This window comes from Vipera berus, assembly GCF_964194415.1.
Source record: "Vipera berus genome assembly, chromosome: 6".
NCBI lineage: Eukaryota > Metazoa > Chordata > Lepidosauria > Squamata > Viperidae > Vipera > Vipera berus.
Window position 1 is genome coordinate 15502469 of NC_138208.1, and position 13626 is coordinate 15516094.

The following is a 13626-nucleotide window of genomic DNA, read 5'->3' on the forward strand; positions in this document are numbered from 1 at the left end:
TTTCAATTGTAACTTATCTCTGATTATAACCCAATAGATTAAAAAAAGAGAACTTTTCATGTATTTTTACATCCTTGTGCTAAACTGGAGTTAAATTTTTAATAAAGTTGAATTATACTATTCCAGAGCTTCCTGTTGATTCCAAAGGAGCTTTTTTGGGGTTATATTTATAAATAATTTATATTAAAATTGATGCATGCACTACAGGTAGCCCTTGACTACAACTGGGACCAAAATTTCTATTGCTAAGCAAGGCGGTTAAGTTAGTCACACCCAAATTTATTACTTTTTTTTTGTCAGAGATGTTAAGTGAATCACTGCAGTTCTAAAGTGAATCATGTGGTCGTTAAGGAAATCTGGCTTCTCCCACTGATTTTGCTTGTCAGAAGCCAATTGGGAAAGTTGCAAACGGCAATCGCATGACCCCGGCACTGTAACTGTCATAAATACTGTACATGTCAATTACCAAGCATTGATCACATGACCATGAGGATGCCGTGATGGTCTTAAGTGCCAGGATTGTTGTCACTTTTTTTCAGTGCCTCTGTGACTTCAAAAGGTTGCCAAAAGAATGGTTGTAACTTAAGGACTATCTGTACTACCATTTCTCAAGATTACTTGATGGGATTTTAATATTGTATTATTTTTCTACATAGACTGCCTTCATTTGGAGGATCCAGAGATCATCTCAGGGGACTCTTGGGGTGCCTAGACCATACTTTAAATTGCAGGCATGTCAAATTCATGATGTCACATGACATCGTGTGACATATCACAACTTTTCCCCCAATGGGGTGAGCGCGGTTTTGGTGTGACGCATCCGGCCCAAAGGCCGGCAGTTTGACATGCCTGCTTAAAGAAATGCTATACATTGCATCTCCTACTTCAGGGGTAGGCAACCTTGGCTCTTTTATGACTTGTGGACTTCAACTCCCAGAATTCCTGAGCCAGCATGACTCAGCTTGGAAATTCCCTTTTCCCTCAGCATGGCTGGCTCAGGAATTCTGGGAGTTGAAGTCCACAAGTCATAAAAGAGCCAAGGTTGCCTACCGTCCTACTTTTATTTTCACCTCCTGGTTAGCAGTCTCGTTTTAACGTTATGACCCCTTGCATAATTAATTTAATTTTAATAATATTATTGTTTTAATGATATTGCATCATGTTGTTGATGCTTGCCTTTAGATATTCTCTTAATACCTCATAGGTTTTATTGCCAGAATCGAAATTATTCTACTTCTTATATTGCTGTTACTTTTTATTGATGTGCCCCAAATAAAGATAAGTTATTTATGCAGCTCAGGCTCAGAAATTTAATGAATCAAGGCGATGTGAGATCGACCCTATCTAAATACAGGCTTCTGTGTTTAATGTTTTGACGTTAGGCCAGTTTATGATGCCACTAATTACCGGGCGGTGATGATACTTCTTATTGTTGTTCTTGCGCGGCTTTTTTTCTCCAAAGCCAGCACTTGTGACAAGCGGCTAACGTGGGGGCGGGAAAAGAATGCTAAAATAGCCAATCGGCGACCGAGAAAACCCTCCCTGATACCCCAAGCCTCCAAGGGAAACTCCCATCGATTAAAATTCCAACTGTCCTCCAATAGGATTCGCTGATATTAATTGGGCGGCCTTGAGCCCACACGGAAGTATGTTCACTTGTGATAGGGCGAAAAGGACAGGTGATGCTCGGAGCCAATAGCGAGAGGGATTGCTCTGGGGTATCAAGATGGCAGCGCGCAGGTCTCTGAGGAAAGGAAAAGGGGCTGGGATGGAGTGAGCCCCGAAGCTTTTGGCCTCGGTGGGAGAGGAGATCGGGGCCCGCCGGTCGAGGTCGGGCATTGTATCCCGTGCTCTTTCGCCGCTCCCGCTGAGGAGAAGAAGGAGGGCTATGAGGTGACGGGAAGATGGCGAGCGACGGGGGGAAGAAGCAGTTTTGGAAGCGGAATGTGTCTCGGCTGCCGGGCAGGTAAGCAGGCGAAAAGTTGCGGAGTGGCTAAGCGGCGCGTGTAAAGTGGCCGGGCTCTACGGGCTGAAAAGTACGTTTCATTCGGAGCAGAAGCACAATGGTGTCGCCTCTGCCTTTTCTGCCTCCCCGTTTCGCCAGGCGTTCGGTTCCGCAGGATACGAAGCGATGGCTTTGGAAACGGATGGTTGTGGGGGGTTGGCAGAAGTCGGGGCGTTGGCGGCTGTTCTTCTGGCCCTGGCCCCTCCTGTGGTGCTGAGTTTGCTCGAAGTGCTTTGCCGATGTTTCGCCGCGAGAAACTAGGACCTGGGAGGGCGATAGAAGCAGCGGCTAGCAGAGGTGACACTTTATGATCTTCCTGGGCTGAACCGCCGCTTTTAAATCAGAGTAAAGTATCACTTAAATAACGCTTAACACTGCCATTCGGAGGCCAGGCATCTCTCAGTGTCAGTGCTGGGAGTTGTTATCCTTTTCTGCTGGTTGATAATGACAGTTGTAGTGTCCTGGGGATGTGATACCTTTTGTGTCCTTCTGACAAGCAGGGTCAGTGGGAAGCCAGAATCACTTAACAGTTGTGTTACTAACAATGCAGCCTCTGGGTTCTATAAACTCTCAGGACTTGAAATGGAAACCTAACATTAGAATCATCATTAAAAAGGCACAACAAAGAATGTTCTTCCTGTGTCAACTCAGGAAGCTCAGATTGTCCAAGGATCTGCTGATACGGTTCTACAGAGGAATTACTGAGTCTGTCATTTGTAGCTCTATAGCTTCCTGGTTTGGCAGTGCAACAACGGATAGTTAGAGGACTGCAGAAAAAACAATTGCTGCCATCCTGCCTTCCATTGAGAACCTGTGTACTGCACGGGCCAGAAAGAGGGCTGAAAGAAATATCTACAGACCCCTCGCATCCTGGACATAAATTGTTTCAACTTCTCTTCTCAAGAAGCTGTTGTTGTTGTTATTATTGTAACAACAACAACAATTAGAGTTGGAAGGGACCTTGCAGGTCTTCTAGTCCACCCCCTGCTCAGACAGGAAACCGTATACCAGGGGTGTCAAACTGCCGTCCCATGGGCCGTATGCGTCATGCGAAAGCCGCACCTGCCCCATTGCTGGCAATGGCAAAATCGTCCTGATACGTTGCGTAATGTCACGTGACATCGCGAGGTTGACATGTCTGCCCTATACCATTGCATGCTAAAACAACTGGACACAAAGATAGCTTCTTCACCCATGCCATCATCATCATCATCATCATGCCATTATTGGAAGGAAATCTAGGCCAGTATTAATGGATGAAATATTAAGTCCATCAAAGAGCTTTTTTAAATCATTGGTAGTGATTGTATAGACTTACGTCTTACAGTTTTCAAACCTGGAAACATAGGTTGCTGTTAATGAATTAATGTGTATGCACAGGTGTTTCATAATTATGCACATATCTCAAAATAATCATACAATCTAATACATATATTCAACCTTGTTACAGTAGTTGGTATTGCATAACCAATTGCTTTCAGGAAAACATTCTAGGTGTTAAATCTTTGATAGAAAGAGACTGGTTAAATAAAGTATTTTTTCATATTAATTACAGTTAATATTTTGAGAGGCATAAGCTTTGTTCAAAATATAAATTTGGAAGAGCAGTAGATCATTGGATTACTATAAATCTGGATGATTTGCTTCACATGGTTCTTTATTTTGGGTAGGAAGAATGTTACCTCAGATAGAATATATTTCTAAATTTTATCATGACAAATTGACAAATTGATTGACTTAGAATGAAGAATGGATTTGGATGTGGAAGATAAAAGCTTGATAATTGAACTTTGATTTTAGTGTGATATCTTCCAGACTAGTTGAATGTCCTCCATTAAATGATGATATCTGCCAGAATAACTTCAGCAACTTTGTTGTGCCTGAAAGCATTTTAATAAATATGAGGTTCATCTGTAAAAACAAAACCTCTTTGGCCTACTTTAGTATAATATAAACAAAAGTTTTGTTAACTATTTCTGACATTTTTTAAAAAAATGTAGATTTCATGTAATTTTCAGTAAAATAACGTATGATTATAAAATCAAAAAGCAAATAGTTTACTGTTCCATTAAAGAGTACAGCATATCCCTTCCTGTAATGTATATAGGCCATTGATTCTAGCCAATGGAGTGGATTGTAAAGTATCTATTCACATATGGAAATGATTGTTTTCCTTTAAATTTCCTTTTCATCTGTGTTCACTTTACATTTTCACATAATTCTTAAGGATTCCAAACTATGTATTTTCAAAAGCAAGAAGAGCCCCTTCCATTAAATCTTGCCATTGTGACTGTGGGCAGCTAACAGTTCATAAAAACAATAACAAAATATGCATGAGACAACAATATCTGTGTCAATAAATTATATACATTTACCTAAGGCAGGGGTAGGCAACCTTGGCTCTCTTATGACTCGTGGACTTCAACTCGCAGAATTCCTGAGCCAGCATGGCTGGCTCAGGAATTCTGGGAGTTGAAGTCCACGAGTCATAAAAGAGCCAAGGTTGCCTACCCCTGACGTAAGGGCTACTGCAAATAATACAAGAATGATATTAAAGAATGACATTTCATGGGCTTAGACTAACTTTCTGATTCCCATGACCAGTAATACAACCAGATCTTTAAGGTTTTCCAAAGGTTGTGGCCAGCCTAATGGTAGCCTTTATGGTGTAGTGTAGATATAAAAATCAGCCTGTATCGCTTTTAGATGGTCTTTTTAACCAAGTCAAAAATTTCACCAGTAGATTTTGTTCCTCCTTTAAGAACTGAATGGTGATAAGTGTTTCCATGGAAGGTGAGATAGTCAAGTAGTTTTTGTTCCTCTCCTCCTTTCAGTAAGCATCCAGGAGTTCAGTTCTCACCCCATCAAGGTTGACTCAGCCTTCCATCTTTCTGAGGTCAGTAAAATTAGAATCCAGACTGTTGGGGGCAAAATGCTGATTCTGTAAACCGCTTACAGCTGTAAAGCACTGTGAAGTGGTATACAAGTCTAAGTGCTATTGCTACTTCTGCCTGATCTGGAATGCAGAAATCTGTTCATTAGATACAGTAGCAGCATATTGGATGCCTGAATGCTTTGTTGCCATTTAGTATTGTCCCAATTTCTGCACTCCTAGTAGTCAGGCTCAGAATTCCAAAGTTGCTGTTTTGTCAGTCTGCAAGGAAGGAAGCAGTTGTATCATGTTTCCATCTCTTTGTTTTCATCTTGGATTTGGGAATGAGATTGAGATTACTGTAAAGCTCCAGTAATGACCTTTAAGCATCTCCATATTTTGAAAGTTGTTAGGATCCTTTCATGTATGCTGTGATGGGTGTAATTATGAATTCTGTATTATGAAACCTTCTATAGAAAATAATTATGAATATGCCCCATTCACATTTTGGAGACTTACTTCCAAGTATTAGAAACTTGCTGTAATTGAATTGAATGTTGTTTCTTTATTTTTCTTTTTAGTATTCAACATGTGTATGGAGCTCAGCATCCTCCTTTTGATCCACTGTTGCATGGAAAGTAAGTTTTTTTTTCTTTTGTGGCTGAGGGGCTTTATTTTTGTGAAAATCTTACTGCCTTATTTTAAACTTGAAAAATGCTTTAGTCGAATTCCTATTCTGCCTCTTTCTGGCATAAGTGGCTTCATGAATACAAGTGAATACCATTTTGGCTAAGTTAGCATAGTGAATGAATATTTAATGCCATGCCATAAAGAAAGAAGTAATCATTTCTCGTTAAAAAACTTAGAGATACAAATAGCCTGATCAACTGAGTCATATTAACATTTTCACTTAAAATGTTTAAACACAAAGTAACTTCATCATAATGTTTATAAATGACATTTACTTTTTGTTCTATTACTATACTATAGCTTAAAAGAAACTACAACATGCAGTTTTAACAGCGTATTTTTTCCTTCTCTTTAAATAAACTGGTGGAATTAATGGATTATTGCATTATCAATATACTATTAAAATTATAACTGTAACCTTTAACTGGGTGAAACAGTGCATTATAGGGCAAAGGTTTTTTTAAATCAAGGTACTTCATATGGGCTAACTTACAGAATGCACCCCAAATCCAGGATTGATGATTCTAATGGAACTGAAATTTGTCAAATTTTATAAAACATTTTATGACATAAAAATATGTCATATGAAACAATTTGCAACATAATGCAAAATGTCATAAAATATTCCCTGTGGTGTTTGACTATGCTACATAGTTCAACATGTGCTATTTTAAAGGCAGATACATCTCTGAATATATCTCCAGTGAGGACAACACATTAGAAGCTCTGTTATTGTTGAAGGCCTTGAAGAATCTGGCAAGGAAATAGTTTAGTTTAGTTTAGTTTATTGAATTTATATACCGCCCTTTTCCCATAGGACTCAGGGCGGTTTACAAAGTATTTAAAAACGTCAATACAATACAAAAGTTAAAGACAGTTAAAATAATTAAATTTAATCCCTGAACAAATATAAAACCCCATTTAAAAACTCTCAGCCTGGGCCGGAAAGCTCAAAGAGCCAGGTCTTCAGGTCCCGGCGGAATGACCGAAGGGCAGCTGGTTCCAAAGGGCAGGCGCACCCACTGAGAAGGCCGTCCCCCTGGGTGTTATCCGCCGGCAGTCTTTTACCGGCGGCACCCTGAGAAGGCCCTCCATGTGGGAGCGCACAGGACGAAGGGAACTGAAAGGATGCCCAATACCTTATGGATTGTCTAGTTTAAGACTCTGCTCTGTTATTTGCAAACATGCCAGAATCTTAACCTAGCAATACATTCTGAATTGTTGTTTGCTTCTACTTTTGGGTTGTGAAATTGAAACGAGGTTCCTATTGTCATGCGTTCTCAGTTTCATTTGATTGCATAAAGAGAACAGAAAACAGAAATGAACAGGTTTTATGCACCAGCATGTGACTTATTCACCGTAAAAACTTAGCCAGGAATTCTGGATTGTAGTTGTATGTAGATACTGCTTTCTTTATGTAAAATAAAAGCTTTGTGATTTGCTTTACTGATACTAATCCTGTATACTCTGCTTATTTCCAGACAGTAAATCCTACTTTTTAACAAACAGTAATTTGATGTTATATATGAACTGCTAAACTTGTAAGCCGCCCTGAGTCTTCGGAGAAGGGCGGGATATAAATGTAATAAAAAATAAAAAAATAAATAAATAAAAAACTATAATCTGGTTCACATTTTTTTTACTGCAGTGGTTTCGTTTTCTTACTCTGAGAAATTTGGAGAGCCTGTAGATCATTGTCTTGTTCTTTTTCATCACAGTAAATGTTATGTGATAATTTGGAAATATGCAAGCCATAGGACCAAGGTCATAGGTCAATGATGGCAAACCTTTTAGAGACCGAGTGCCCAAACTGCAATCCAAAACCCACTTATGTATTGTCGGGTGCCGGGTGGGTGTGGCCAATTGGGTAGGCATGGCGAATTGGGTGGGTGGGGCCCATTGGGTGGGTGTGGCTGCAGAGGTAACGGCAGACTGGGTGGGACTAAAAAGTTCAATCAATTCCAACTTTGCAAGATCTTTTTTTTCCCATGAGAAGTTGAAATTGATTGATTGATTGATTGAACCTTTTTTTTCTTTTGCACACGGCGGCGGAGGCCTAAAGCGAAAAGGTTTTATAAAACCCAGCAGAAGGCCTAGGACTGGGGCAACGGTGCACGTGCCCAAAGAGAGGGCTGTGCATGCCAAAGGTTCGCCACCATGGTCATAGGTACTTGGAATGGCAATCTTAAAGGTTTACATTGCTCTGTACGAGGGTTGCACATTCATTCACTGACCTTACCCTTTGTGAAGAGAAGCTGATCTTTTTTCTTCTAGTGAATTTACTGTAATTCATAGATCAGAAAAATAAACAAAGGATTCTTACTATAATATCAGAGAGAAACCATAGGCTCCTAATCATTCAGCTATCTCAGTTATAATAGATTTTTCAATAATGCTTGCAGTTCCAAGGAGTATTTTGTAGACTCTCAAAGAGTGGCAACTCATAGTTTGTGGCTGTTTCTTCAATACTGATAGTAACAATTTATAAAACAAAATAAATGTTAATTGCTCTTTAAAGTGTTTACCGAAGTTTTAGATTTATCTTCTTATGCTGATGTCTGTTTTGATGCCTTGTTTAAGTTTCTCTTCATATAACCCAGACATGTCAAATTCACAACGTCGCATGATGTCGCGCAACGTATTGGGACGGTTTTGCCATTGCCGGCAATGGGGTGGGCGTGGCTTTCAGATGACGCATCTGGCCCACGGGCCGACAGTTTGACACCCCTGATATAACCCATAGTTTTCTTTCTCATATAACCAATGCTATTCCCACAATACTGATGTTGCATGGTTAGACAAGATCCCAGTTAGCATGTGGATAACCAAGAACCACTTAGAAATTCAGCAAATGGAAATAACATATATTTACAATTACACTAAGTCAAGGTTAAACTCCCTTTTATGACCCTGTAATCTCTTAGTTTGGGTAGAATCAGCATGACTGGATGGAGCTGAACATTTACTGGCTGGATGCCCTTCTTGACACCACATGGAATTTGCAGCAGATGTTTTATTTGCAACGTAGGAGAGAAACGTTTGCCGCTACCTATGATTGATCTCTCAACCTTCTGAGTGGGAAACGAGTGTCTTCAGCTGTAGGCCACCTCGTGGCTCAACACTTAAGTCAAGATTGATTACCTAAAAATAAAGTAATAAACCAATAGTATATTGAAAATTAAAAATTGTAGATTACTTCCCTGAGATCTACACATATCTAAAATAGATGCCTGAGCAAATATTAAGGGGAGAAAAAAAATCCAAGCTATTGTTGCATGATGCCTTTAATATGTATAATAACATGGTTAAGGTATGTTATAATCATTACAGATATTTGTGAAATTGCTTAATGTCTCTTTCTTGCATAACGTTTCTGTGTTCTTGCTTTTTAACATGTAATTAGTACCTGAGTTTGCATACTCCAATAACTGGCAGTATGTTGGGCAAGGCATTGACTTGCTTTATACATAATAATCTATTATTTGCAAATAGCAATGCTCAAGTATCACACAACTTTAAATGAAAAGTAGGCAAAATGCTTAGTATGTCTTAATTTGAATGAATCTTGTCACTGTTTTATCTGCATCAACTGTCACTAATGCAAATCAGAATTCAGAATAATGTTGCAAACCCAGCTTAACAAGAAAACTGGTTAATATAAAAATTTTTACACTCTCTACTGGTGAACGTACATTGGTAACTGTAGGAGATGAACAGGCTGAGTCCAAGGGCGATTATAAGTTTTGTAATTTCTGTAAAGTTGGTGTGTAAGCTTTAGCTCCATGAAAGATTAATGATAGAAGAACTGATAGTGGTTATTTAAGTTTGACTTTATAAGGGGATCATCCTGGCTAACAATTGGACGCTCTTTTGTCTAGTTGTAAGATTCAGACCACGAGAGACAAGGAGTATTCTTTTAAGAATCAAGTTCGCTAATGAAAGTATTTTTGTCATTTATTAGCACCTATTGTGGATTTATTTGCCAAACTATAATGTGTATACATTTTCTTCTTGAAGTTTGGAAAATATATAATGAAGTTTCTATTTCATAGACTGTAGTATAAAAAAAGCTAAAATGTATAAAATGGTTATGCAGTCTTTTTCTCTACTGGTCTGTTTTCTGGATATAATATCACTGTTTTATAAAGCCTGATTGATTTTATGGATGCAACATAGATTATATTCACTGCATGTTCTATATAGTAACACTTTTAGGTTTTCATTGGCATGATTTTTATTAAATAGATAAGCTAGCTTTATTTTTTTATTTTTTTAAAAACAGCTTGATCTTCTATCCCCCATTCTTTAAATGTGATAACCAGCAAGTATGTTTAAAAGAAAGTTTTTCCAAACTTCTTGAAATAAAGACAAACTGTTTTTAACCAAATAGAACAGAAAGAAAAACGGCTCTTTGTGCTAAAATATCCAAAGCCACATATCCAAAATGGTCCTTGACTTACATCCGCAGTGGGGCCTGCCCATTGTGGTTGCATATTACGATAGCAGTTAAGTGAAGCATCTGACTTAATGACCCCCTCTCTGCTTTCCCCATTGTTAAGTGAATGTGTGGGTCATTAAGCAGAGCATGGAGTACCTCAGGGGGAAACTTGGAGGCCTGGCGTAGGCCCTAGCTTACCTGCCCCGGATCTCCAAAGGGCTCCCCCATGCCGAAGACACCTGGTGCTCTGTTCCCTGCCCCTCAGGGTTATCCAGGCCTTAGCCTGCTCCTAAGCTGGCTATTCAGCCAGGCAATGGAGCCTAAAAACTAGTCAGCAGAAACGGCTGGCAGATGGAGGATAGTTGCAGCCTGTGGATCGAGACCTACTATCCATCCATCCATCCATCCATCCATCCATCCATCCATCCATCCATTAGACTTGCAGGGTCAGAGGGAGCCTTGGGAGGCTCTTGGGTGGCTAAATGGGAGCCTGCAGGCTGTAATTGCCTTCTGTTATCTGGTTGGGTGATTGATTTGGGAGCAGGCCGAGGTCTGAGGGGACCCAGTGGGATATAGTTGGGGGAGATGCTGCAGCATTCCTGTGGTTGGTCATAAGGGTGAACTACAGTGGGGACACTGCAGCAGCCATAACTTTGAAACCAGTCTTAAGTATTTTTTGAAGGGTCCATTGTAACTTCAAACAGTCGCTAAGTGACCCATTGTAAATCAAGGACTACCTATATATTACTTAATTAAAAGACGTTAACAGTATGGGTCTTTTCAGCTGGTTACTTAGGACATTTTTAGAAAGTAAAGCAGTGGAGGCTATTTTAAACATTTCCTCCAAGCAAACAAAAGAAATCATAATGACATTCCTAAAATTACAATTGTACAATATGTATTATTTATTTATTTATTTATTTGTTTGTTTGTTTTTATATACCGCCCTTCTCCCGAAGGACTCGGGGCGGTGTACAGAGCAAGGTAAATATACAGTAAAACAATGGTAAAAACAAATGAAACCCCAAAATCTATCAGGCCAGGCCGGCTTGCTATGCCACTTTTCAACTAAATATTCTCCCAAGATTTAAATTTTCTTTAAAGGGTTCTTTCTCAAATTTGCACAAGAAGCAAAATAAAGAAAACCCGAACAGCTTGCAGATTTATGTGTTAAATATTTTTAAAAACTTACTGCTAAACAGCCTTTACATGATTTCTGAACTGTTCCTTTAGTATTCAGAAATGATATTCAATCACTGCTTAAACTGCACTGAAATTACGTTTATTTCTTCAGTCAAACATTTAAAGATGTTTTAAACTTCAATTTCTGCTGTTCTGACTTATGATTTTAAAAAGAATCACATCAATTCTTTACGGAGAGTTTTATGGATTTACTAAGGCATAGAAACTATTTCATGAAATATCAAATAAAGAAGTTCAAATACTTCAATTATCGTTAGATCTACATCCTTTCTCAACCCCTGATTGATATAATAATGTCTGCAGAGCAGAACCTACCAGTTTGTACAATGTAATTTGATAGAAAAATGGGAATAATATTAGGATTGAGTAGTTAAACTGTGTCTGAAATGATCATTTCAGAGATATTTGTTTACCTAAACAGAGAAACAAACAGTTGGGCAAAAACGACAACAACAACAGTGAGGAGCAGGAGTGACTTCTAACTTCCTGCCATCTTCTCCATTAACTTTCCTTTTGGGAAGCTGGCAGGGAGTATCCAGAAATTGAATTCCTTCCAGTTTCACCATTTACTTTGGTTCTGGAAGTTTCCAGGGAGAAAGTCAGTGGGGAAGCCAGCAGGAAGTTGCAAATCAAAGGCCAGCAATCAGGAAATAGCAATAGCACTTAGAGTTATATAGCATTTCACAGTGCTTTATAGCCTCCTCTAAGTGGTTTATAAGGGACACGGTGGCTCAGTGGGTTGGGATGCTGAGCTTGTCGATCAGAAGGTCGGCAGTTTGGAGGGTCAAATCCTGAGTGCCGCATAACAGAGTGAGCGCCTGTTACTCGTCCCAGCTTCTGCCAGCCTAGCAGTTCGAAAGCATGTAAAAATGTAAGTAGAAAAATAGGGACCACTACGGTGGGAAGGTAACAGCGTTCCGTGCACCTTTGGCATCTAGTCATGCCGGCCACATGACCACGGAGACGTCCTCGGACAAGAGCTTGCTCTTCGGCTTTGAAACAGAGATGAGCAGCGGCCCCTAGAGTCGGAAACGACTAGCACGTATGTGCGGGGGAACCTTTACCTTTACCTTAAGTAGTTTATAGAGTCAGCATGTTGCGCCCAACTAACTGGGTCCTCATTTTATTGACCTCAGAAGGATGGAAGGCTGAGTCAACTTTGAGATGGTGAATTAGACTGCCATAGTGCATTCTAACCACTGTGCCACCCTGGTTCTTACAGGTAAGTGAGTGGGTGCAGAGGTGCAAGTGCAGTGAGTTATAGGTGTCATAAGGGTCAGGATGTGGGTGACATGTATCCCAGGCATCCTTCTGATCTATGAGAGATACTACGCCGGCCAGATAGGGTGCACAATGGGATAGCACGAGTCAAGAGTGTGTAAGGTTCATGGGGAGTATAAGAGGTGCTGTGTGAGTCATGTGGAGGGGGCACTTCAGCTCAGAAAGAATGTATGGGTGTCACAGGTATGTGAGAGTCCCCCGCTGGTTGGGAATAGTGCAGGGAGGATGGCCTGGGTTGGGATGGATACCTGGGATGCTTGGGATTGTGCAAGAAGTCCTGTGCAGGTCAGGGACAATACGTGGGGTGGGTGGCATGGGTTGGAAAGATTTGTGTGGGTGCCCAAGAAATGCTGCATGAGTTGGGGAAAGTGTGCGGGACAAGAGTGGGTTGGGGAAGGTGTCTGTAAGTGCACAAGAAATGCCTCATGAATCAGGAAAGGTTAACCCATTTGAGATAACTTGATTCAAAAATTGTTGCCCTATGATACATTGTTTCACTTGTTTAAAAGTTCACGACAACGTGAATTTTAGTAATATATAGATTGTAGTAACTGAGCAAATACACTATATAGTATTTTATGCATGTAAATTATAATATGTAAAATGTTTTTTAAAAAAACAAAGTCAGTCTTCTGATTTAACTTTTTCATAGTGTGATTTTTAATCTACATCTCATGTCTGTGAAGTCCAGCATTATACTGGAACAATCTAAGGCTGTAATATAACAGATTGACGCTCTTTGCGATATTTTCAAGTGGCATGACAGAGAAGTTTAGTTTGCACAATGGTTATTCATAGTGAATATAAGCAAAATATACGAAGACCATGTGTTCTTGAGGAAGATGTTATGCTGCAGGGTTAACATCTATACAGAATTATTACTTATAATTGTTAATTGAGATTTGTCTCTCCTTTTTCTGTTTTGGCTTGTTTTATTTTAATAGCTACAGCTGAGTAAATGAAACAACATGGAAATTCTGGACAGCTATTTTATCCAGAATGGTATAGGGCAGGGGTCGGCAACCTCGGCTCTTTTATGACTCTTGGACTTCAACTCCCAGAATTCCTGAGTCAGCTATGCTGACTCAGGAATTCTGGGAGTTGAAGTCCATGAGTCATAAAAGAGCCAAGGTTGCC

The 13626-nt window shown here is 39.7% G+C and overlaps 1 protein-coding gene across 2 annotated transcripts in view; it reads left to right on the plus strand.

The window, feature by feature from the left end:
* The first annotated feature begins 1721 nt into the window (after positions 1 to 1721).
* The window catches only part of TBC1D22A (TBC1 domain family member 22A), a 138111-nt gene continuing 126206 nt past the window's right edge, over positions 1722 to 13626 (plus strand). Inside the window, exons 1-3 of one of the 2 annotated variants that reach the window (XM_081330153.1) lie at positions 1722 to 1966; positions 4840 to 4901; positions 5459 to 5515. Coding sequence is in view for 1 of the 2 variants with exons in the window: in XM_081330152.1 (XP_081186278.1) it covers positions 1905 to 1966; positions 5459 to 5515 (119 nt within the window). In the remaining variant the exon portion in view is untranslated. The remainder of the gene's footprint in view (positions 1967 to 4839; positions 4902 to 5458; positions 5516 to 13626) is intronic. The other variant, XM_081330152.1, reaches the window with a different exon arrangement.